At 44.6% G+C, this 23,599-nt stretch overlaps 1 protein-coding gene across 2 annotated transcripts; it reads left to right on the top strand.

The window, feature by feature from the left end:
* Nucleotides 1-521: 521 nt before the first annotated feature.
* On the top strand, nucleotides 522-22,724 carry glra3 (glycine receptor, alpha 3). 2 transcript variants are annotated; one of them, XM_057036938.1, is made up of 10 exons: nucleotides 522-827; nucleotides 7,113-7,255; nucleotides 7,745-7,812; nucleotides 12,945-13,168; nucleotides 13,249-13,331; nucleotides 14,751-14,888; nucleotides 15,034-15,248; nucleotides 16,949-17,098; nucleotides 17,618-17,746; nucleotides 18,747-22,724. In XM_057036938.1, exons 1-10 carry the CDS (start codon nucleotides 775-777, stop codon nucleotides 19,080-19,082), a joined length of 1,539 nt encoding a protein of 512 aa, XP_056892918.1. In that variant the 5' UTR covers nucleotides 522-774; the 3' UTR covers nucleotides 19,083-22,724. The 2 variants fall into 2 exon arrangements, with proteins under 2 accessions (XP_056892918.1, XP_056892919.1); XM_057036939.1 differs by lacking the exon at nucleotides 17,618-17,746 and having other exon boundaries at nucleotides 526-827.
* Nucleotides 22,725-23,599: the final 875 nt, after the last annotated feature.

The following is a 23,599-nucleotide window of genomic DNA, read 5'->3' as shown; positions in this document are numbered from 1 at the left end:
AGCATTTAATCAATATTATTCTTTATTCCATTTCAATGTGATATTATACTAGACATTTGTGGCTCTGTGCTACAGAGATAATTACAGAGATAATTACATCCAGACATTGTTCTCCTGATTATTTCTTGCCTCTGACAGGCAACCCCCCCCCAAAATGCCCCTTCCAATATGATAATAATAGAAAATATATGACTTGTAGTCTCTGATGATTTGTCTTGTGCCACAAAGCCATTTATATTGGTGGCACTGATAGATTTGAAACATTATGGTGTGTTTTTGTACGATAGTGACGCTCCGTTCTGTAAGAGTGTGTGATCACCACTTTACTCGGGTCGTCTGAGCGGAACCAAAACAGCTGGACACACGTCGGTACTCCTCTTTTATTCCGCACAACAGAGCAGCTTTATAAAGACGATTAGTGACCGAATTAAATGCAGCTTATTGCGACTCTAATTTCAGGGAAGAAAGAAGGGGAAGGGGGGGGTGCGGGGGGGTGCGCGCGCTGTGCCAATCCGGAGTGATGGGCGGGCTCGCGAGCTTCACGAGGGCGCAGACCGAGTTGGCAGTTGAGGTGTTGACCCGCGTTTCTGTGGAAGTCCGCTGGTGCGTCTCCATCATGCTCCTGCCTCCTCCTCCTCTTTGATGCTCTTCAAAGGCACGCGGCGGGAGGTGGGTTCCCTGTTGCCCCGCTATGTGCGTGAGTTTCCACGCGCGCTTTGACCACAGCTGGAGCTCGAGCTGTCCCCGGTGCTGAACGCTGGAGGAGCCGCGAGGATGAGCGGGAAACAGCTGCGCGTGGCGGGCTGCCTACTCGCCTGTTTACTCAGGTAAAACTCGATAGATAGATAGATAGATAGATAGATAGATAGATAGATAGATAGATAGATAGATAGATAGATAGATATAGATAGATAGATAGATAGATAGATAGATATAGATAGATAGATAGATAGATAGATAGATAGATAGATAGATAGATAGATAGATAGATAGATAGATAGATAGATAGGTCGGGTACACAGGTATGTTTTAATAGTATTTGAGGTAGAGCCTGCAGTTGGTAGGTAGGTAGGTAGGTAGATAGATAGATAGATAGATAGATAGATAGATAGATAGATAGATAGATAGATAGATAGATAGATAGATAGATAGATAGGTCGGGTACACAGGTATGTTTTAATAGTATTTGAGGTAGAGCCTACAGTTGGTAGGTAGGTAGGTAGATAGATAGATAGATAGATAGATAGATAGATAGATAGATAGATAGATAGATAGATAGATAGGTAGATAGATAGATAGATAGATAGATAGATAGATAGATAGATAGATAGATAGATAGGTAGGTCGGGTACACAGGTATGTTTTAATAGTATTTGAGGTAGAGCCTACAGTTGGTAGGTAGGTAGGTAGGTAGGTAGGTAGGTAGGTAGGTAGGTAGTAGGTAGGTAGGTAGGTAGGTAGGTAGGTAGGTAGGTAGATAGATTGGTTGGTTAACTTAACCCAACAATTCCTCACAGCACAGGTAAGCGGCGTTGGAAAGAATGAAGACTGTTGGGCAAAATGTCAGTCTCATGACAACACGTTGTCTGAGCTGTGAGCAAACACAGGAGTGAAGAGATCAAAATGAATCTGTAAATCTTCTTAGAGGGTCATGGATGGAATCAGAGGCAAATTTTAACAGGCTTACAGTCTGTCACCCATTGGTTTGTGTCTGGATCAGCCTCCAGCTGGGCTTTCCAGGAGAATACTCTAAGTCCTTGTTTCTGCTTCTTTTCACTTTATCTTTTTTTCCTCTGCTGTTTTATCTGTATGTGTGCGGAGGGGAATTATTCATGGTCACTGGTCATATTATAATACAACAGCGGCCACACAGCCGCTTGTTCTCTTGAATAGGCATATGTGTTCTGTAAGTGTACGAGCCTGTGTACGAACATGAGAGGAGACAGAGATATCTGTGTGCTTTGTGCATCTGCACGTGCTGTCATCTGCAGTTGGCGTGAAGCTAGTTATAAGGACGCATTTCTCGTTTTGGTGTCACTGCAGTGTGTCATTTTAAAATTGTGTTCCCCCAAGCATCGTCTGGAGCGTTCTGTGTGTTTGTAGTCTTGAGGAGTGAGCAAATTACCCCAAATTTCCAGTTAATTAACACTAAGTGTCATGAATTCCCTTCATTCCTACAAATCCCTATGAATAGCCATGGAACGGTTCCACCCTTCATCAGGGCCAGTCCATTTTATTTGTTTCTGTGTATTTTTTGAAACCCCAGTTGGTACCGCTTTCCTTTTTTATCTCTTGATCCAGCTAATGTACAAACTTTAAGAAATGTGTATGAATCCTTCAGTTCTGGTGGGGGGTCTTTTTAGTGCTCATGTCCATCAGTGTTTGACCGGATGACCTCAGGCAGCTAGTGAAACTAAGTCAGATCGATGTTGAATACTAAACAGGTTACCCTATCAGGTTACCCTATCAGCTGTTAGCTCATGAATCCCCCCCCCCCCCCTCTATCATTTGTCTTGTAGCAGCAAGGCTGTAGAACTGAGGCTGCAGAAGACACCAGAGCTGAGTCGAAATGCTCTTAATTGCTGATATCAGCACCTCCTTTTTAAGGCTGTTTTTATTTATGAGTACTGGGAAAGAGGACATGTTTCCTTAGACAAGAGAAATGGCACACGCACGTGGGGATTTACATGATTTGAGAAGGCTGGTTCTGTACGGTTGGCTAGGTTTACTGGTAGTTCTGAACCGTAGATGATGAAGCATGTGTGCCAGACAAAATTGGCACTTCCTGTTTAGTTATGTAGCTGCTGGTGTTCTTCCTTTGTATTAATTGGACTAGAAAATCCATCTGTCACCGGACAACGTTGCTGTTTCTACTTTTTAAATTGCTCCTTTTTTTCACGTACTGGGCATTTTCATTTAAAAATGTACCCACCTACAACATTCAGGGCCGTTACAAGTCCAGCACTTTACACTAATTCGAAAGTGCTGTAGAACATTAGCTTTTGGATTTTAATGGAAAGAATTGGATTTAATTTGCACATGTTTCCTGCATAATGTATGGACGCACACAAACACAAACAGAAGTTCTCTTCTGAATGTTTTATTTGCCCCGTCTCCTCTCTCCATTAGGAGCTTGAAAGTGTCTGGCCTTAATTTACTGGGTTTTTCTGTCACCATGTTTGAGATGATTAAGAGTCCGTTCACGTGGCTTCGGGTTCGGTGCTTGCTGAACACCTCTGTGGGATCTTCTACTGTATATACTGGTGGTTCTGGCTCTGGTGTAGATGTTGGAGTCATCAGAGAGGGGACAACTGCTTTAGGGGTCCAGATATGAGGTTGTGATGACAGGAGGACAGAACCACATCAACATTTTGGGGCATCGGTGTAATGAGCCAGCCAGATGTTCTCCATCAGAGTGACCTCTGCAGTGGGCCTAATTTCAGGTTAATAAGAGTGGAATCTCTATAAAATATCACAGACCACGGATAACGTGACACGTACGACTAAATGCACACTTGTTACTGCTAATGGAAACATGGCTGGAAAGCATGAAACTGTGTGTCTGCTTGTTCGTATGTAGGGACGGGGCTCACGGGGCCTGTAGCCTCTGTGCTAAGTGAACATTTGGCTGATGGCAGTTGTCGACCCTGTCCCTGTCATTGCAATGGGCTGTTTTAGACTCCAACACTAAAAACACCCCCTGGGTAGATGGAAACAGCAGCATTTCTGATGTGTGTGGTTATCTAGTAGCTAATTACTTACAACAACTGCTGAAGATGCAATTAAACAAGACAGGCTGCATTTTAACACCAGTTAGATGTGAAGGAAGGAAGAATGACTATTAGAAGAACATTTAAATGTAATCTTTTCTCATGGAAATTAATCACTGACTCGAGGACTTTGAAATAAATTAATACACACACTTGGTGCAGAATATGCTCTTATATGGATTATGGGACTATGCTATGGATAGGGAATGATGCCGTAGTTATTTACATCCCCGACTTGAGTGCATGAAAAGAATATTCGAGCACGTGGGGAGCAGCAGTACGACCCTGAAAGGCAACAGCAGAATGACGGATTCTTGAGCGTTTCACTTTCCTACACACTTGTTGTCGTGCCGGTAGAGGCAGTGTTACGTAAGAGCAGGGATAAACCAAGGTCTCCCAGGCACGCTCCGTACGACCAGATGAAAAAGGCCTCTTCTCTCTGTCTCCTCCTGTTGCCATTATACCCAGGTTTTATTGCATAATCACAGCGTAGGATAAAGTGATTCTGTCAGCACTTCAGATCAAAGGAGGCCAGAGGTTTTTAGCTTGTTTTGGTGCTAATGCGCCCTGGCTCAAATATATATGTGTAATTAACCACAACAGTTTATCTAAGTAAGTTTAAGTTATTTTTTAGCAACAATGGGAGCGGCGCAGTGGTGTAGCCGTTAGTTTTTCTCTATGGAGTTTGCATATTCTTCCCTCGTCAGGAGGCGAAGTGGTTACAGGTGTGAATGCGAGTGTGGATATTTTTATTGACACCACACACCCTTATCAGATATCCTTGGCCGAGTCCAACTGGCAGCTCCTCATACTCAGCCAATCGGACCGACTTTTCTCTGACCCCGAGGGGATTCAATCACACAGTTATTGAGAGTTCCGAAGAGCGAGACACAAAATCAGCCCGCAATACAAAGCAGCATAAGGAATCACCTCTACATTCCTTAAATATAATAAATTAATCAAGCACTTGTGTAGAACCGATGTATTTAATGCTGAAAGCCTTCTCTCACACCATCCATACATAATGCAAGAGTCTTGTCAAGTCCTTTTTTATCAATTCTTGGGATCTGATAGTCACGCTTGTTTGACCATATTTAGAATTACACTTTTATTTAGATGCTGTACAATGTGATTTACAAATTGAGGTGTGCAATATAGGAAATGAAGGAAGTTGAGTATAATATAAGGATTTCAGGCCGTGTCATCCTTTAAATGTGTGTGTGAGAGACGTTTCTTCTAGATCCATTATCCATTATTTAGAGGATCTGGATGTTATGCTGTGTGACTCTACATTACCTCCAATTGTTCTCTCGTGTTCTAACTGAAGAGAGAAAAATGTGAAAAGAACGGGGCGGGGAGCAGAAGAGGGAGGAAGGTAGGTGAAGAGCGGGGAGTCCTGGAGCGATGTCAGCAGCTTAGTAGCTGATTTAAGATGCTGCGAGAGCTAAAAGTCTGCCCGAGTGTCAATGACACAAAACTCTGTGGTGTCTCTGGCCATTTTAAAGAGTGTCACATACAGGGAGCACAGTTACCAGATCATTTTCCTCTTCCTGCTCCTGGAAGATGCACGAGGGGGCGTCAGGCTTAGGTTTCTTCGACCCTGAACGATCAACTGACTTCCGGAGCGGGCAGTGTGCTGAGGCCCCCGTAGGGATGATTAGGGAGATTCTCATCGCCCTCTGAGTCCAAAGGCAGTGGACACTTGAAGGTGCCAGAGCGGAGATACAGGCTGACATCTGCCCATCAACGGTTAGCAACAGTCAGGACGGATCCAATCACGGAGACAGACGGATTCTCAAAGCGTAGTTAGCAGCAGCTGTGGGTGCACCCGCGACGCCTCTGCGGCGGCGAGAGTCGGGTTCAACCCAGGAGCGTAGACCCCACTGTGACTGCAGCGTGCACTGAAACCCTGCAGAAGGTTTTCGAGGCGAGTGCTCCTCCCTACGAGGTGTCATTCCAATTTGTGGATCCCAGAGGACACGGCAAGGAGAGATCCCAGATCAATTGGGGGGACTCGTGGCAATGAGGTGATTCCTAATCTTCCAACCCACTGTTTAAGATGTCAACGATATTGATTGTGAGATCCAGGATGCTCCAGTCACCCCGATCAATGTAAGCTGCTGCCTTCGTGCCTCTCTCCTGGGAGATCTGACTGGAGAGGCGGAGATGGGCGCGACCAGGTCCACGGGTGACTGAGAGCAACGGATTAGGAGGCTTCCGGATGCAAGAACTGGCTGGCCCGGGCACCCCGCTGGGAGCACGCTCCCCAAGTTTTCTCATCCTCACTCCTGACTGTAGACGGTTGTTCCTACCCCAAAAAAAACCTCCCTTGGGTCTGCAGCTCCACACGCAACAATCCTACAGAGTCCATGTTTGCCCATCCAGTGGAGCATATTCAGAGCCTGTGCACGAAAATACAAACTTTAAATAATCATGATCATAATTCCTGGTCTTTTTGCATAACAAACTCTGAGTGTGTGCGTGTGCGCGTGGAGATTAGATTGTGGATTACAGGTAGAACAGATTAGAGGTTATGTTTATTCTTGGGTTTGAGGAATAGCGTGGATGAACTGATAAATAAATTACAACATTTCTTTATTAAAATGTGAGTATTGAACCTTAAGGGCCTCAATAGAAACTTTAAATAATCCAGTCTGAGAAGGAGAAGCTGTTGCACATACACTACATAATGGGTCAAATTCTGTATTCAGCAGTTTTCCAGCAGAAGCTGTTAATCTGCTTTAGCTACAGCAGCTTGGACCATATTCATTTCCTCCTAAAAAGTCTTCGGTGGATTAGAAAGCGAGATTTCTTTCCATGAAATGTACACTGTCTAAAGAAGCAGGAGCTTTAGGATCAGCTTGATGAATTCATTTGGTCGGTTGCCGGTCTCTCGTTGCCTTTCTCATCCCAAATCTTCCCTCTGTGTCCTCCTGAACACATTTGGATTGAATGAGCAGCATTAGCTTGCCTCTACCAGTGTGAGCACATGTTTACCGGAGGATAAGTGACTAATCAGAGCCCTGGTAAACAACGTTTTTCTATTCTCAGAAATCTGAGTGTCTTCCTGCTGGGTTAAATGTTGAATCCTTCCAAATGCCAGCGCGAAGGTTAGTGATCCTGAAAAAACAGGCACGGGCCAAATAGCGTAAACGCTTTTATGTGTGTGTGCGCATGTGTATGTGTGTGTCTTGTGCTTTTTCTTTTTTTTTAAATGTTTTTTTCACATCAAGGGAAGCCTTAAAAACCTGGTTAAGCTTCACAGCTTTAGTCAAAGCCTTTGTAAACATGTGGGAAAAGGAATTGACTGACTAATGCCGTGTTGCCGTGTTCTCTGTTCAGTTCTTTCAACAGTGCGGGTCAGTGTAAGGAACTGGACAATGCTGCGAGGTCGCGGCAGGTACCCATGTCTCCATCTGACTTCCTGGATAAACTGATGGGCAGAACATCTGGATATGATGCCAGGATAAGACCTAACTTCAAAGGTATTTTTCCCCTACGCTGGTTTCTAAATGATTGAACTCTGCCAGTAATTGTGCTCAATAATGTTAAATATTGAGTCTAATCCAGAGTTGTCTGGACTGAAATAGCTCTACGATTATAGATCTTCCTTTAGCTTCAGGTTTAACGTGGGTCTCTACTGTTGTATCAAAGAAAACACTCGATCATATACACCGGTGGTCTTCAACAGAAAACCCTGCTGGAATGTGGGCCTTGTAGGACTGGGTTGAAGACCCCTGAGATGCACCACAATTTGTGTTTTGTGCTTATTGTGCACATTCCTTTCTATGGATTGCAACAACGTGCGCGTGGTTTACTTATTTTTTTTAACGCCTGACCCTCGGGGATCCAAAGAGAGAGAGAAAAAAAGCACCATAGTCTGAAACTGGTTTCTTTCCTGTCACTGATTAAAAATGTATATTGGTAGTTTGGACTTTTGTGTGTTTGTTCTCACACGTTGTGTCTCATTGCAGGTCCAGCTGTCAATGTTTCTTGCAACATATTCATCAACAGCTTTGGCTCCATTGCTGAAACTACCATGGTGAGCGACAGAGATGCTGCTTCAAACTGCACTAAATTAACCAAAATGCGGAATGTATTCTCCTAATGAATTTGACATGGCTGAGATTTTAACTACCACCGCGTAATGCGCATCGGAAATGAATTTGGTAGATTAAGAATGAATACGGTTCTGTATATTTCAGACTACATGCACTTGCACTTCCTCGGGAGGATGCTCTGTTCTATCATCAATTAAATAAATGTGGAATTTAGCAGGGAAAGAGAACTATTCTGGGTTTAGCTGGGTCCGCAGTCAGGATGCTGTCATGTTTGATGACACATCCTCAAATCAGAACGTGGCCCTCTGGGGCTCTGAGGCCAACAATGGGGGCATGAATTTTTGATCTGCTCCCCTGATTAGTACACAGACTGAAGATTCCTCCACAGGTTCATGTGAGACTGGGAATTCGAGGTGGCGCCACAGATGGCGGCCTTGGCCCTGCACGCTCTAGGGGTTTGTTGTGTTCCTTTATTTCCTGTCCAGTTGGACATATAAACGTAATCGCATGGCAGAGAGGATCGTTTGCACATCACTGACTCCACTCTGGACAATCGTCCAACATTCTGCACAACTAAAAGTCCTCTGCGACTTTTCATCAGAGGGCCAGCAGCTAACCACTGCTCCCTTCTGTCCACCACCCTCCTCCCTGCCCATCCAGACAGAGGTGCCGCTTCAAGGTGTCCAGGGATCAGATGGCCAATAGTAAGGGTGCCACAAGCAGGGCAGAACACGTGCATGTTGATAGGATTGAGGACTGCATCCCTCCCACTTCCCAGGCCTCTGCTCGTGGAGGTCAACAGCTTCCCCTTCCACATGTTGCTTCCTTTCCCTCTGAACTCCGACCACACCCGAGTTTTTGCCGAATTTCTTACCTTTTGGAAACGGTAGAACAGTAGATGGAATCAGTAGATGTAGCTGGCTCCACATAGACATAGAGCCATCTATCTATCTATCTATCTATCTATCTATCTATCTATCTATCTATCTATCTATCTATCTATCTCTATCTATCTATCTATCTATCTATCTATCTATCTATCTAGTGTTGTGATTAACGAGGGTCAGTGTCCCCATAAATACGGGTCATCCTGCATGAGACAAGGATGAGACAAAGCAAACATTCCTGATGCAGCAACAACAGCAAGATAAATTATATCCTGACCGATTGGTGACTGGTGAGATGTTAAACTCACCGCGTCCAGATCCAATATGTTCAATCCAGCAGCACCCAGTGAGCAGTCTGGATTTCACTGCTTGGGATCAACTTCAGGCCTTCATAGATGATGGTCTGTCTTCTGGCATTCAAAGATATTAGTGAATGAGACGGCGTCAGTTCGTGGAGACACAGACCGGAAGATGGTAGGGACATTCATAAAACGATCTAAAGCGGTTCAATGACAACTTAGCATGAATACAAAAGGAAGCAGAGAGACAGAGATGAGAAGAGACAGAGCCGGACAGGAATAGCAGAGGGAAGCGAAGATGTTTACTGACAGTGACAGAAGGTCCTTTAAAGGCAGTCCTGGCTGTCGTAGCTGCTTTCATCAATACACCACACGCCCCCACGCCCCCACGCCTCAGCTTATATTGATCAGCAGTTAAGGATCCTCAACACATTATTGTTAAAACTGCCCTTTTTTTGAAACTCTGATTTTGTCATTTAGCTTTTATGACGTGCTGGTGTTCCTTTTTGACTCCCCGGTCAACAGAACAAGAAGGCAGAAGGTTAATAAAACCCAGGCTTTGTCGTACGTCATCACCATCATTATCATCTAGACAATTAGCAACAACAGCCAGCCAATGACGATGAGCTGTTTAACACATTAGCGCCCGCTAAACTCAACACTGCTGCTCTGGGCAGGATCAGACCAGAATCATGGCATTCTCCACAAACCAGCCTGATAATAAGTTGTTGAACCACAAAGTCGCCACGAGTCAGTAACGACTGAAGACATTTGTGATGCTCGTCTGCACTAAGCACCACTTCGGCGGCTGTGCCGCTCCGCTTCCTGCATAATTAGCCGAGCGTCAGTCTTCGTGATCGCTCAAGCCTTCCGTGAAGATAGACGGATGGCAGGATGGATGAGTGGATGGATGGTCTAAGGGACAGGGCCTAAGTGCTTTATGCGCTGCTGGGAGCTGCGCCGAGCGTCATCAGTTGTATGTTATCGTGGATAGTTCGAGGACAGCGTGCAGCGCAGCTCGTGTATTAACAGTGCTACACATACGTGCATGCATTGGCCATATGTCACATTAGGATTAAGATCTTCCGCTCTTCTTACCATCTGCCTTTTCATCTAGTCACTTTCCTTTTCCCCGTGCCAGACAAGGTGACATAACCCCTGTATATTTTAAATGTGCGCCGCTGACATGGCAGGATAAAACCAACTATAGTGAGTAAGAAAAGCAGAAATGGAAAGGTTTTAATCTCAGACAGCCCCGGGAACGATGCACTCTGGGAAACAGAGATCAAGTCAATTATTTAAAGTCTCTTTTCAGGTTTTCTGAGTTTACGTTTGAACCTTTTGAATCAGTTGTAAAGCATGTTTAGATGGAAACAGCAACTTCCTCGGCCATGTTTCAAATAGTTCACTAGAGGCCTTGACCTCATTGATGGAATCTAAATGACCTGAGAGTTGGTTTAAACCTTCCAAAAGCTCAGAAATGTGGCTGCAGCACCAACTGGTGAAACACAGCTGCTGCAGGTTGTGTCGAACTTGTGCAAACTGACAATTTTTGCGTCTGAAATAATTTCATCCACATGTAACCAGGTTAGGAAAACATGTATGTGGAGGAGAAGAGTCAGTAACAGTCAAAACTAATGAGACGGATGGAAAAATATGTTACCACGACGTACATGTGCCGGTGGGAAGTCCAAATCAGGGTAATGTTATGGCTTCAATAAAGATGAAGGAAAAAATGAAAGGAGAATCACACACACTCACACACACGGAGGCTTAGAGGCAGGTTGCTTCCCTTCAGGCTGCACACGCTATCTGTGTTAAAGAGATTTACCACTGTTATACTCTCTTTTATTGCATTTGTTCACCAAATCTCTCCATCCAGTTAATCCTCCATCCTCTGTCTGTGTGTGTGCATGATTTAGACTTGTTCTTACAGATGCCATCATTTCCCTTGTTGCAGTATATGTGGTTTGTGTGTTGCACGTCATCTAGGAGTTGGGACCCATTCTATGTAAGTGTGTCCGATCATGCTTAGAATGATGCGTGTGGTTATGGAGGATTACATGTATGACAACAGAGGTGGTCATGGGTCACTCTTTTGGTCATTTTAACGCAGCGCGTGTTTACATCCAAGTCCCCAAAGCCAAGAATGAAAGCACAATAAATAGAATACAGCATAGGAGGAGAGTGGCGGGCAGACGCTGATCTGCGATGTAGAGGATGTAGATGAGTTGAGAAAGAGGCGATAAGTACGAGGAGAGTGCACGTCTGACTCGTGCATGCCAGAAGCCTCAGCAACAGTTAAGGACGGTGCCGCATCTCCATCGGCTTTAACACTTTAATTTCATTAGCCGCATCTGTGGTGGCCATGTGCTAACTCCTGCTCTGTTGGAAGTGTAGCAGAGTGGAAGAGAGCTGATGTCACTTCCAGTCAGTGAGCACGGTGAGCAGACACGCTCGGCGCCTTTTACACTCCATTCTGGGAATTCTGCAGCGCAGTGCTGTGATACGGGCATCAGGACGCTCGGTCTGTTGTCATGGGACAGGTTTGGGACACACTGCCTAAGCTCACCCCCACTCAGAGGATCGTGCCGCTTTTGTTGGAGGAAAAAATAGTCATAATGATCCACATTTTGTCCCAGATCATTTTCCCAGATCATTTTCTGCTCCACATAGAGGAACCTGAGAGTGTCCCCTCCTCCCCTCGAGCTAGGCTCAACGTTGATTCCAACACAGATCATACCTGCAGTTTTAATTTCGACACTTTATCAATACCAATTTATCAGCACCGGTGATCAATACCTTGAAAGTGGCAGAGGAAACGGTATTGACGTCATCCTACGCACCGATGAACTGCGTTGGTGAGGCGGATGCATCTCATTAGAGCACATGCTATCTTGCGTTGCCATTTGCGAAGGCGCATTTTATCTGGATAAATGACATAACAGGATCTATTTTAAAGGTTAAAGGAGCCGTCCGGGGCGAAACGTCATCCAGCTTGTTTTTAACAGTCAAATTGACTCTCTGCAATGGATCACCGTGACCTTTCTGAATAACGACCTTCATGAACAACAAACCATGAACGTTTCCTTTCCGTTTAAAGGTGATTCCAGCTATTGTGTTGGTGAATTACTCTTAAGAGAGTAATTCAGTAAGTAAGAAAACAGTGTAGGCAGGGCTGCCCAAATCCAGTCCTTGAGAACCGCAGCCAACCGGAATTTCCGTCCTAGCGGGTCGACAACACTGTCACCTGGGATCTCACTTTCCTTGGAGGAAGCACTTTCTGCCTGGTAGGATAGAAATCGCAGCTGGACTTGGGTGCTGCATGTAAGAATACTTTCCAAAATAAAGCAGGTAGTTTCTACAGACCTGGTTTGAACCTATGAGCGTAGAAGTTGTGCGAAGACGACGATGGCGCGTGACTGAACTGGTGTTTCACAGAAAAATCCAGAAATGGCCTTTAGTGATTCCAAGCCTGCAGAGCTAGTTCAGGTTGACCAGTGGATCAGCCTATCTGTCGTAGGCCCCACTGTCCTGATTAAGGCAGGTATTTAATCCCCTCCCTTTACCTGGTCACTCCTGACTGTTGCATGCTGCTGCTGTGCTTGGTGTATGTAGCTCGTGTCGCTCTGCCTTCCGATCTTCTGCCACTCTGCTGATCCGTGCTGCCATCCGGAGCTCAATCCCACCACCTCCCAAGTATCCTCCCATGGGCTGCTTCTTCTTCTTCGTGGGGGGAGGGGGGGTTCTGCTCTTTGCTCACCATGTAGAGGCAGACTATTTACAGGGAATGAATAAATTGAGACAGAGCCTGAAGCCAAACCCGCTCCTATGTTGCTAAATTGATGCTCTGCTAATGCACAGCATAATTAGTCCCAGTTGTTTAGTTCCTGTTTTCACAGAGCTTTATGGTCTTTCCATTTACAGGATTACCGCGTGAACATCTTCCTACGTCAGCAGTGGAACGATCCCAGGCTCGCCTACTCTGAGTACCCAGATGACTCTTTGGACCTGGACCCGTCCATGCTGGACTCCATTTGGAAACCCGATTTGTTCTTTGCTAATGAGAAAGGGGCTCATTTTCACGAGGTCACCACAGACAACAAGCTGCTCAGGATATTTAAGAACGGAAATGTGCTGTACTCTATCAGGTAAGTGTGAAAGTAATGAAGTCCTACATCCCTCATGGAACCTGAACATCCGTCATTAGTCTCACTGTCTTCGCTTTCAGGTTAACCTTAACGCTGTCCTGTCCAATGGACCTAAAAAACTTCCCCATGGATGTTCAGACTTGTATTATGCAGTTGGAGAGCTGTAAGTAAAACATAACCACACACACACACACGCTTGCCTCTCTAGTCTAAGGTTCATGTTAAGGCTGACCTGACCCACCCCAGCCTGAGTTTATACCCCCTGATATTCAGCTGTGAAACGTCTCCAAAGCAGCGTGAGATTCTTCACTCCTCCATCATTCATGATTTGGGGCTTCTGCAATTAACCAGGCAACTTTGTACTCGGGATCATTTCCATCCATTCGGTATATGTTCTCAGGCGACACCGCTAATTTCAGAGGCTTGTTCTAAAACCTTGTAAGCATTACAGTATGGATCACTGGAGCACAGCTCCTTTAAATAAAACAAAAAAAATCCATATTAAAGTGTGTATGCGTGTGTGTGTGTGTGTGTGTGTGTGTGTGTGTCTGTGTCTGTGTGTCTGTGTGTGTGTGGGATTGTACCTAAATTATGCTTCAAATCATGTTAGAGAGTTAACCCAATGCTATTTTCGTACTGTAGCTAGCAGGGTCATGTGACTCACCAGACAACACGGGAAGCACGCAGATGGAGAGGGAGTGCGTGCAGGTTTCACAGATGCAGTGAATTCTGATAACGTGCATAATTTGAACGCGAGGACTGAATCGGAGTGACTGGGTGGCCCCGTGGAGGGCGCAGCGAGCTGACAGGCACACACTGTTGCCACCAGGGCAGATTTAAATACAGGCCAGACTGAAGGAAGAAGCTGTGTTTGTTTGGAAAGCTGGGGGCTTGTTGTTCTCTTCTTCTTCCTTTTTGTCTCTGCGCATAATCAGACCTGCTGCGATGACTTCTGTGAATGGCTGGCAGCATGTTCCGGCTGGTTGGTGCTTCAGCGCACCGACTACATACATGTTAATGCATCATCCACACATCTGGTTGGATTTCTTTCTTTCCATCCTGATAGTAACAAATACAAACCTGGACTAGGACCGGTTGGGGGAGTGTTGCATGGTTTTTGGGGATAAGTAGCCCATCACAGCTAAGTAAAACATGTTGGCATGAGACTCTCAGCCTGACACCACCAGCCCAGCACCCACCTGAGGATCCAGCTGCTGGGTCCACGATGCCACTGTTTCTGCTCACAGTCGCTTCACTTGTGGAGGAAGATCACCCTTGCCATTTCCTCCAGCTCTCCCCTCCCTCGTGGTGGATCTTCCCATCACCTCTCACGGAGACTGTGGCGAAACGTCCCCCTTTGGCCCCGCCATCGCCGAGTTTTCACATTTATTGTGTAGGATTAGATCATTTCAGCTTACACTGAACAAAAGATACAGAATGTTCTTGAAAGATGAGTAAAAATGAAATGCTTCAAAGATGAAAATCCAAACACCGTGAAAGTCGTTCCCATTGTGTTTGACAACCAACTGGAGCTGTGTTACAAATCCATAAAGATCTTGTTTGTCCTGGTTGTATTTTTCAGTCGGTTACACCATGAACGACCTGATCTTCGAGTGGCAGGAAAACGGACCGGTCCAGGTCGCCGAAGGACTCACGCTGCCGCAGTTTATCCTAAAAGATGAATCGGACCTCAGATACTGCACCAAGCACTACAATACAGGTAAAAACACACAGCTGTCTGCCTTTCAGGGCCAGATCTGACCGTTGGTACAGTCCAGTTAGAACCGCGAACGTAGAAGGTCTTCTACCACCAATGGAATGACGATAGCTCGATGGATTACTCTGGTATCCTGTTTTCTTCACAGGTAAATTTACTTGCATTGAGGTGCGGTTCCACCTGGAGCGTCAGATGGGCTACTACTTGATCCAGATGTACATCCCCTCTCTGCTCATTGTTATCCTGTCCTGGGTCTCTTTCTGGATAAACATGGACGCCGCTCCTGCCAGAGTGGCACTGGGGATCACCACGGTCCTCACCATGACGACGCAGAGTTCCGGCTCCAGGACATCGCTGCCAAAGGTCGGCCGCTCTCTGTTCTTCATCCCCAAGGATCCAAGCCGATGAGCTCAGAAATCCGGCGTTGGGTATCAGGGTATATGTTCCATGAAGTACTATGGTCGCCCCAGATTTGAACATATTCCTGGCAGATGCTTTGCGGTATTCTTTCCAAACCGTTACATCTGACAGGACTCGGCGGGCAGTGACATCATACACATTATTTTTGGAGATGCAGATTGAGTCAGGTGTTTACATTTAGGGCTTTCAGATCTCCTGCTTTGAATACCTGCAGGCGGTTGATGCTGTCAACCCCCTAGAGTCCCACGTAGGACTACATAGAATAGCTAATGCCTGCGTACATCCGCTATATAGGTATGCAGCTGCAGGATGTAGCAGAATAATTCCGTCGATCTGAGCTACGCTGAAACGCCTCCTCTTTTTAATGCGTTCTCATTGTGGATGTTCACGGGCACGCAAGCATTTGTGTTGATTATACATGTCACGTGTCTGCTGGAGCGTGAGTGAGAAATAGCCCTTTAGTCCTGGCCTGGCATCTTGTATGCATGAGGGGGAAAAAATCAGACATAGGGCACTTTGTTACATAAGTATGATGATGAGCCCAGCCATCACTGTCACACACGAGCAGGGCGCACCTCGGGAACACGACGCGCGTTCCGTGTGTGTGAGTGAGTGTTTAAAGGTTTCTTATGTTGGCACACCTCAACAGAATTCTGCACTCCACACTGTCAGAGGGCCTTCAGAAGGAATTATTCTACGTCGGATGTGCTCATCAGGGCGACACCGGCGGTATTAAAGTCACGGTTGTGTGAACGGAAGCAGCTGGAATCCCATTACAGCGTTAAATGAAATGTATGGATGCATAAATGCACCACATATCATTCGTTTATTGCATCAAAGTTTCAGAAATTATATTTATACACGCTGCCAGCGTTCGGACACATCAGGAGTATCTGGGGGAGGTGGGTGCAGCTCCTGCCACTGGTTTCCAATCCAGAGGTGACAGGAGATGAATGCCACATCTGGTAGTCTATTAGCAAGCAACCGTAACCCTGACACCAGCTGGAGCACGGACCCATACGGGCAAACCTGTACAGCCAAACGTGCCGTCCCCAATATGGCGACTGGACTGTGAGAGTCACAATCTAAAAAACCAACCGTGTGATACTGTTATTATACGGCCATTACAGACTGACCACAACATCTGTTTAACTGTAGTGATGTCATGGGAATTAAAGCAGAAAACTGTCAGATAATTAGCACATTACTTCCCGAATGTCCACTCCCAGTGAAGTTACTCTTATTGATGTTATAAACATCGCCACAACATTAAGATGAGATATAAGATATCGGTAGTGTAGAATGTCTTCTTTAGTTTAGTTCTAATTCATGGATTCATCGTTTTGCTCATCTCAACACTGGAAAAACACTGGAAAAAAGATTTTTTTGTAAAAATGCTTTTATTGTATTCATTCAAAAATGAGCAAAAATCACATTATAAGAATTTGTAGACCAAATCTGCTGCAGATTACATGTGTGCATAAACCTGTAGATGACAGCACACCAAGCTATTGCAGTATTTTGGACATCTGTGTGTTATAAAAAAAATGCTAAATATATTAAATGTGATTGTTCTTTGTGAGGCTTTTGGAAATAGCTGAATAATGTGTACATTTCCCTGATGTGTGTGTTTGTGTGCTCAGGTCTCCTATGTGAAGGCTATAGACATCTGGATGGCGGTGTGCCTCCTCTTCGTCTTCTCCGCTTTGTTGGAATATGCCGCCGTCAACTTCGTATCCAGGCAACACAAGGAGCTGCTGCGATTTAGACGTCATCACAAGAGCAAGAGCAAGGTACCCGAAACATTGCGCCATCAGGCAGAAACTACTTAACACAGAAACATCCTCGATCAACACACAAAGATTCATACTGGCCCCTTTCTGACACACTTTCTGTGGTTTAAGCTGCCACTATGTGGTAACTTCCTGCTACTGCATATAGGAAAACCGACAGGGTCACATGGAAACCTTCTGAAGTGCATACCTTCCTGTGCATGTTGGACTGCACCTCTCATCCCCTGCATTAGCATGGTGATGCATGGTTTTAATGTCATGATAATCAGACTCCAGGCATGATTGTACCATCACTGCATGTAATGGCTGGAATACTATTCAACTCAGCATTCAGTTAGCTGATGGAAAAGGCTGAAAAGTGAATCCCAAATCATTTGTCGACTTAAATTGACAATGGGGGAAGGTTGTCAGCCTAAGGCAGCTTGACTGAATGCTTGTTTGAATGGATGGGTGTTCAGGCCTGTTATTTGCTGTTCTTTGTTCTGTTTCCTGGTGGTTGTGCATGCCGTCGGCTCCCAGAACAGTAGCGATGCAGTCAGACCAGAAGAGCTAGCTGACTCCCTGCTGAACCTTGTTAACAGTGACAACAGCTTCAAAGCGGCACAGCCTCTGTACGGATCAATGAGCAAAATCGACAACAACCACAGGGTAATGCGTGCGTGTGTTTGCTTGGGTGTGACAGAGATGATACAAGATTGTCAAAATAGCGAATCCATGTTTTAGACCTGAAGTCGATTCTTCGTGAATCGGCCATAATTGGGAGTGACAATATTGGTGTCATGCTAAGGTGACAGCTTCTTCTTCAGGCTCAGGTCAAGTTGGGGGTCAATTCTAATTGGTAGCAAAAAGACTCTTCCTCTGTGGACTCCCTTGTCCCTCCTGCAGAGAAGATTCCAAGAGTTTTGTCACAGATTTGGTCACTTTGATCCTTTAGCCATTGGCTAGGTTTCCAAGAACTTAATTACAATTCATTATCTCAATACCCAGTTTCTCCTTTTTTAAATTATTTCTACGCATACTGTCACTGGAACAGTTTTTTTGTTTTTGACAAAAGACAGAAGGCAGCCAGACACAGCGAAGCACCGACGTCCTTCTTAAATGTTGCATGCTTGTCCTTCATCCTCCGCTGCATCAGTTACCAATTTTCTTTCACCTGACTGGCAATAAAATTCCTTTAGTCATGCCAGGCTTCCTGTGAAAGGCTGGCGGGTCACTTCTCTGTGTGTGTATGTATGAGTGTGTGTTACTGTGCACATTTCATTAAACAGTTAACATTTAACAATTATACAAATGTTCGTCATCATCAGTAATTATCTGTTAGAAAATGAAGAATTGTTTTCTGCATGCAATGTGTGTATTAAGTTATATTGTGGCTGCCTCACCCAACAAAAATACATCAGCAAAATTCTCAGAAGTGAACAGAAATTCTCTTTAACAGGCTAAAGGGAGGGAAAGTTCCTCATTTACACAGTGACAGTGTCAAACTGTATTTGCCAGGTTGAATACATATTTAAGAGTTTCCATAGTTACTTCTTCATAAAAGTCCTTTGAAGCTTTTGTGACATTTCTTGAATGTTTTGCACAGTGCATACAGTCTATGAAGAAAATAATCACTACCCCCCACCCCTCCCGTCCTCCCCCCCAACAGGAAGGGGAAGTGAATGAGAGCAGGCTGACCCCCGCAGCCACCGTGACCTCGACGCCCAGCAACAGCAAAGACTTCAAAGTCAGCGGCAACAACGCCGTCGCCACGCTGAACACCCCGGGAGGCTCGGCAAACGCTGCCCAAAACGCACCTGGAGGAGGAGGGGCGGCGGGTGGGGGGGGCAAAAGCACAGAGGAGATGAGGAAACTCTTTATCGACAGAGCCAAGAAGATTGACACTGTTTCAAGGGCCGGCTTCCCCCTGGCCTTCCTCTTCTTCAACATCTTTTATTGGGTCCTGTACAAGATACTGCGGCATGAAGATGTACATAAACAATGAATACACACTCGCTCACACACATACACACCGAGTGACCTCACTTTGTTCAGACGTTACAGTTTCAGTTGAGTTATCTACCCTGGGAAAGGAAAAGAGGCCCATTTACAGCTATGCACTGCAGCTCTAAGTCACCTGTTCAACAGCTTCAATTGTGGGTCGTCATAATTGATAATATTTAATCCTTCTATCAGAAGCTTATCAGCCTGCTTTGTTTGCTTGTGACTGGACTTTGACGCGGGCGTGTTGCAGTTCTCCCAGACCACCTCGGGAGGTGTGCCCATAATGCTGCAGGGTGTGTCAAAGGTAGTCAGGCTGTCTCTCTCAGTTCCCTGGATACACTCTTCACTTATCTTATCTACTGTAAACACCGTCCGGATTCATCTTAAGTCGGTCATCCAGCCACAATTTGTGTGTCTGTTGCTTCTTTTGCCCTTTGTACAAGAGACAATTCTGATTGTAACAGAAGCTGCTTAAGACAGGGAACAACGAAACATTCACTGGAATATTTATGTGATCCTCAAAGTCACCACTGGCAGTTTACATTTAAAAATTAAGCTTCCACGGAGGTTTCTGGGTGGCCTGGAGTGGTTTTTGTTTTGTCTTTGAGTTCAGTGCGATCTGCTGCTATTGGACTTTTCTTTGGACTTAACCTAGCGGCGGCATTAGTCCCTTCTTCAAATTCTGCCCGGCTAAGAGCTGTCCTGTTCGTTACCTTGAGCTGCAGAGCTCTGATTTCCACCAAAGGGCTGCAGGTGGAAAAAGGGCGCGCAGCGTCCACTAAACCGTTCTCTAGGTGGCGCTGACTGAGCAAGAACTTCACCTAGACGCACCAGACAACACGTTTGAGCCGTACATAAGGTATTATAAGAGTATTGTCCAATTTATTCAGGTACTGAGTCTGTTTAGTGCAATTATTATATGTGATCTGCTGAGCTGTACCAAACAAAAGGTATGGATGATGTAAAAAGCTGAAAACCCACATCTGTACAAAAGCTTGATTTCACCTCCACAGAAAACCTCAGGGTGCATTTTCCACCTGTGTTTGTCCAAAACGAAGTTGGGCAGCATCAGCATAAAATCAAAGCAGCTTGTTTTTTGCACACGTAACCACTACATAGGATTTAATTGAGGTTGTAATAACTCATTTACACAAATTGTGTTTGAAGAAGAAGGGTGGTTTTGTAGGTGGAGTTGCTGAAATCAAGTTGGGAAAGCTGTTTTACCCTGAACGGGTAGTCAACCTGGAATATTGTTTATATAAATGTATGAAAAGCTGAAATCTATTTTTGTGTTTACATATCACAGCCACTGTGGGTCTCTTTGAGTCTATTAGTGAAGGGGCTCTTGGCCATCGCCACTCAAAAGGTGGTTAGTAACACCAAGTTTCGGAACCTTTTTACAAATGTGGCTGAACAGTGAGCTCAGGTAAATGTGAAGAGCCGAGGGACGCAGATCTCAGGTGTGTCCACGTTCGAATTCTGATAAGTGTTGATGGTAATAACATTCCTGCCTGTGTGCGCTGCTCCCACGGGCCAGCTGGGCCTGGTTTACACTGGTCAGACCTGTTGGAGCACTTGGGCAGGGCTCCTGACGCAGACTGAAACAAGAGTGATTTACTGTCATCGCTGTGTCAATTCTATATACGTTATATATTTGTTCTGCCCTGTCCAGTATAGCAAAGGACATGAACAATGCTCAGAGTTTGGGTTAACCAATCGGTCCACATCACAACAATGGCCACAACATGAACCCTTTAAACAGTTCTACCCATTTTTATGTGGCTGACCTTTGACTTACCTCCAAGTCAAGAGGAAAACCAGCTGTGGTATCTGTAATGTAAAACTGTTCTGGGAAGATTCTCACATCCATTCTTACTGGGGGACTTTTAACAGGACATTTTGCGATGGTACAGAAAAAGTCTGTTTATAACTGTAGCTTTATGAGGTTTGACCCCAAACAACTCCACACTGGAATGATCAAGACGGTGCTTGGCAACGTCACTTTATTTCCTGTCATCTGTCAGCAGATACTGAATCTTTCATATTAGCCAGGAAATAGGCAAAGGCTGCAGTGTGCTGCGTGGTGACAGTTTCTTTCCCTGACCTAAAAGCATTTAGTTGGTTTGTTCATACAAAGGCCAAATGAGTCCGGAAACATGCTGCTGTTCGCAGTTGTGCAGTGTAGAGTCCAGTTTGTTTTTTGAGTCTCTGGAAGTTCCGGATTCATGTTCTTATTTAGGTTGTTTTAGTATTGATGCCAGCACTTTCCCTGAAATACTGAACCTGTGGCAACACAGTTCAGCTTCACCATTGATTCTGTGTAATTAATTACCTTAGACTATAAAAGAATATCTGTATATACAGTAGCAAACATGGTTTCTGTTAATGTGGACAGTTAAGAAAATGAATGATTTACGATGGCTTTTTTTTGACAGAAAAACAGAAAAGAAAATATGCCCACAGCAAAAGTTTTGGCACCTTTCGGAGTTAGTGCCCCCTTTAGCCAGTATCGCAGCTTTTTAAAGATTTTTGTAGCAGCCAAGATTCGTTCAGTTTTTGTTTAAGGGTTTTTCTCCATTCTTTTTTACAAAAGTCTTCCTGTTCTGAAATGCTTTCATCTTCCACTTGCCTTACTGTTCACATTAACCAACATTTTAACCGAGACGTTTGCTGGCCACTGTATATAGCTCTTTATTTCTTGTTCAGTATATGAGCATTAAATGATTTTAAGGCTTTTTTCATTACCTGTTGTGAGTGAGTGTCCCCAACAGTAAAGAGAACCTTTAATTCCTTTTTACATTTCATCTGCACTATTTCATGTAGATTTATGAAGCAGCGAAGGAAACTGGATTCTATTAAGCCAAGCTAAATCTAATCATCGACTGTCTTGGAGGAAAACATTCAAAAACTGAATCAGACTTGGAAAATGTGCTGAGCAAATGCATTTTACGGTCGGCTCCAGGGGAACATAACATCTGAGAGAGCAACAGAAGATGGTCTGTGGACATCTGCAAAAGCTTTGAATTGGATGAATCTCTCATGTGACAGTGCTGGAATCATAAACATCCTCTTCAGAGTACAGTCCAGTGAGAGTAAAGAGGCGGGACAAAGACTGGGATTGGGTTACTGTCTAACAAAGGAAGAGCGTGTTGCCCACTGGCTCAGGCTTGCAGCTCTACCGATAACGTCTTCCGAGTCATCTCCTCACAACCAGGGTTTTTTTTTAAAAAACATTTCTCTGGGACTGTTGATGTAAAAGTGACTTGTTTTCTACATATACCTGCCTTTTGGTTAAAACGGTGGCGCGCAGCACTGGACCATATTTAGGTCACGTGTCACTCCCCAGCTCTTTCGCTCAGATCTCAGCAAATGCTTATTTTTTTTAAGTCAAAGTTCACGCTCACTCGTATGTCACAATTACAGAATACACGTTTGTCAGAGCACAAATAAACACCATTGTCTGTTTGCTGATGAATCCTCTCTCACCATCAGGTTGTCTCTTGTCAATGACAAACGCACAGACTTAAGAGCACGCCGAGAATTTTTTTTTGTTGTCGTCGTTTTGTAAAATGAGATGTGCATATTTTACATTGTTCTAATTCAATTCTATTGTCTTACAATAAACTTGCTATTCACTTCTTAATGCTTTCACTCCTTTCCTGCAGTGAATCAAAGCAGCCAAACAGATTGTTATGCTAGGGCTTTAGTTTAGTTACGGAACATACTGTATTTTGTTCACTTTTGCAAAGCCTCTGAGGAAGGATGTGGGATTGGTGAGGACAGCCCTCCCCACACATTTCCCTTCTGATTTACTATTATTATAAAGTAGTGCACAGAGTACATACCTCCATGCTGGCTAACACACACACACACACATACACACACACAACTTTAATATTAAGGAGCCCTTAATAATCTATTTCCAAATTTCCATCCCGATGTTCAAAATTCTAAGTCTAAGTTTCTATGAGGTCTGATAAAAGTATTTATGTAAAAAGAAAACAAAGATCACTTAACAATATGAGTGTGTGCGCGTGTGTGTGTGTTTGTATTAGCTACATATTGAGTAACAAATTACGTTTTTTTACTTGCAAAATTAGGACACTTTTGAAAGTGAGGACATTTTGGCTGGTCCTCACAACTTGAAAGGACTATATGAGGATTAATATGTGGTTTTAAGGTTGAGATTAGAATTGGGTCTAGGTCACTGTCAGGAGCTGGAGAATGTACAGTATTATATCCATAGTGGTCCCCAAAGAGTTAGCAGTACAAAGATCTGTGTGTGTATGTGTGTGTGAGGGTGGGTGGTTGTGGGTGTCAACTTGGGTGATTAACTTGGGCAAAGTTTAAGAAAGATAAGTCATGTGTAAACACTAGTTTTGATACCGTGACCTACTTATGTTGCTCATTAACCAAAGTAAATTTAATCTCTCAGGAGCTGCAACAAAGATCCAACAGCCCATGTTTAACTGCCAGTGAGTGATTTGTAACTTTCCACATGGGCAAGCAAGGGGGCAG

This window comes from Takifugu flavidus, chromosome 6 (genome assembly GCF_003711565.1).
Source record: "Takifugu flavidus isolate HTHZ2018 chromosome 6, ASM371156v2, whole genome shotgun sequence".
Taxonomy (NCBI): Eukaryota; Metazoa; Chordata; class Actinopteri; order Tetraodontiformes; family Tetraodontidae; genus Takifugu; species Takifugu flavidus.
This window is presented reverse-complemented; position numbering and strand designations above follow the sequence as displayed.

Bases quoted from the DNA above. Each gene is read 5' to 3' on its own strand.
- glra3 (XM_057036938.1), top strand. From the start codon at position 775: ATGAGCGGGAAACAGCTGCGCGTGGCGGGCTGCCTACTCGCCTGTTTA. The intron at 7,256-7,744 runs GTATTTTTCCCC...GTCTCATTGCAG, and splicing joins GATAAGACCTAACTTCAAAG to GTCCAGCTGTCAATGTTTCT. The intron at 15,249-16,948 runs GTCGGCCGCTCT...TTGTGTGCTCAG, and splicing joins CCAGGACATCGCTGCCAAAG to GTCTCCTATGTGAAGGCTAT.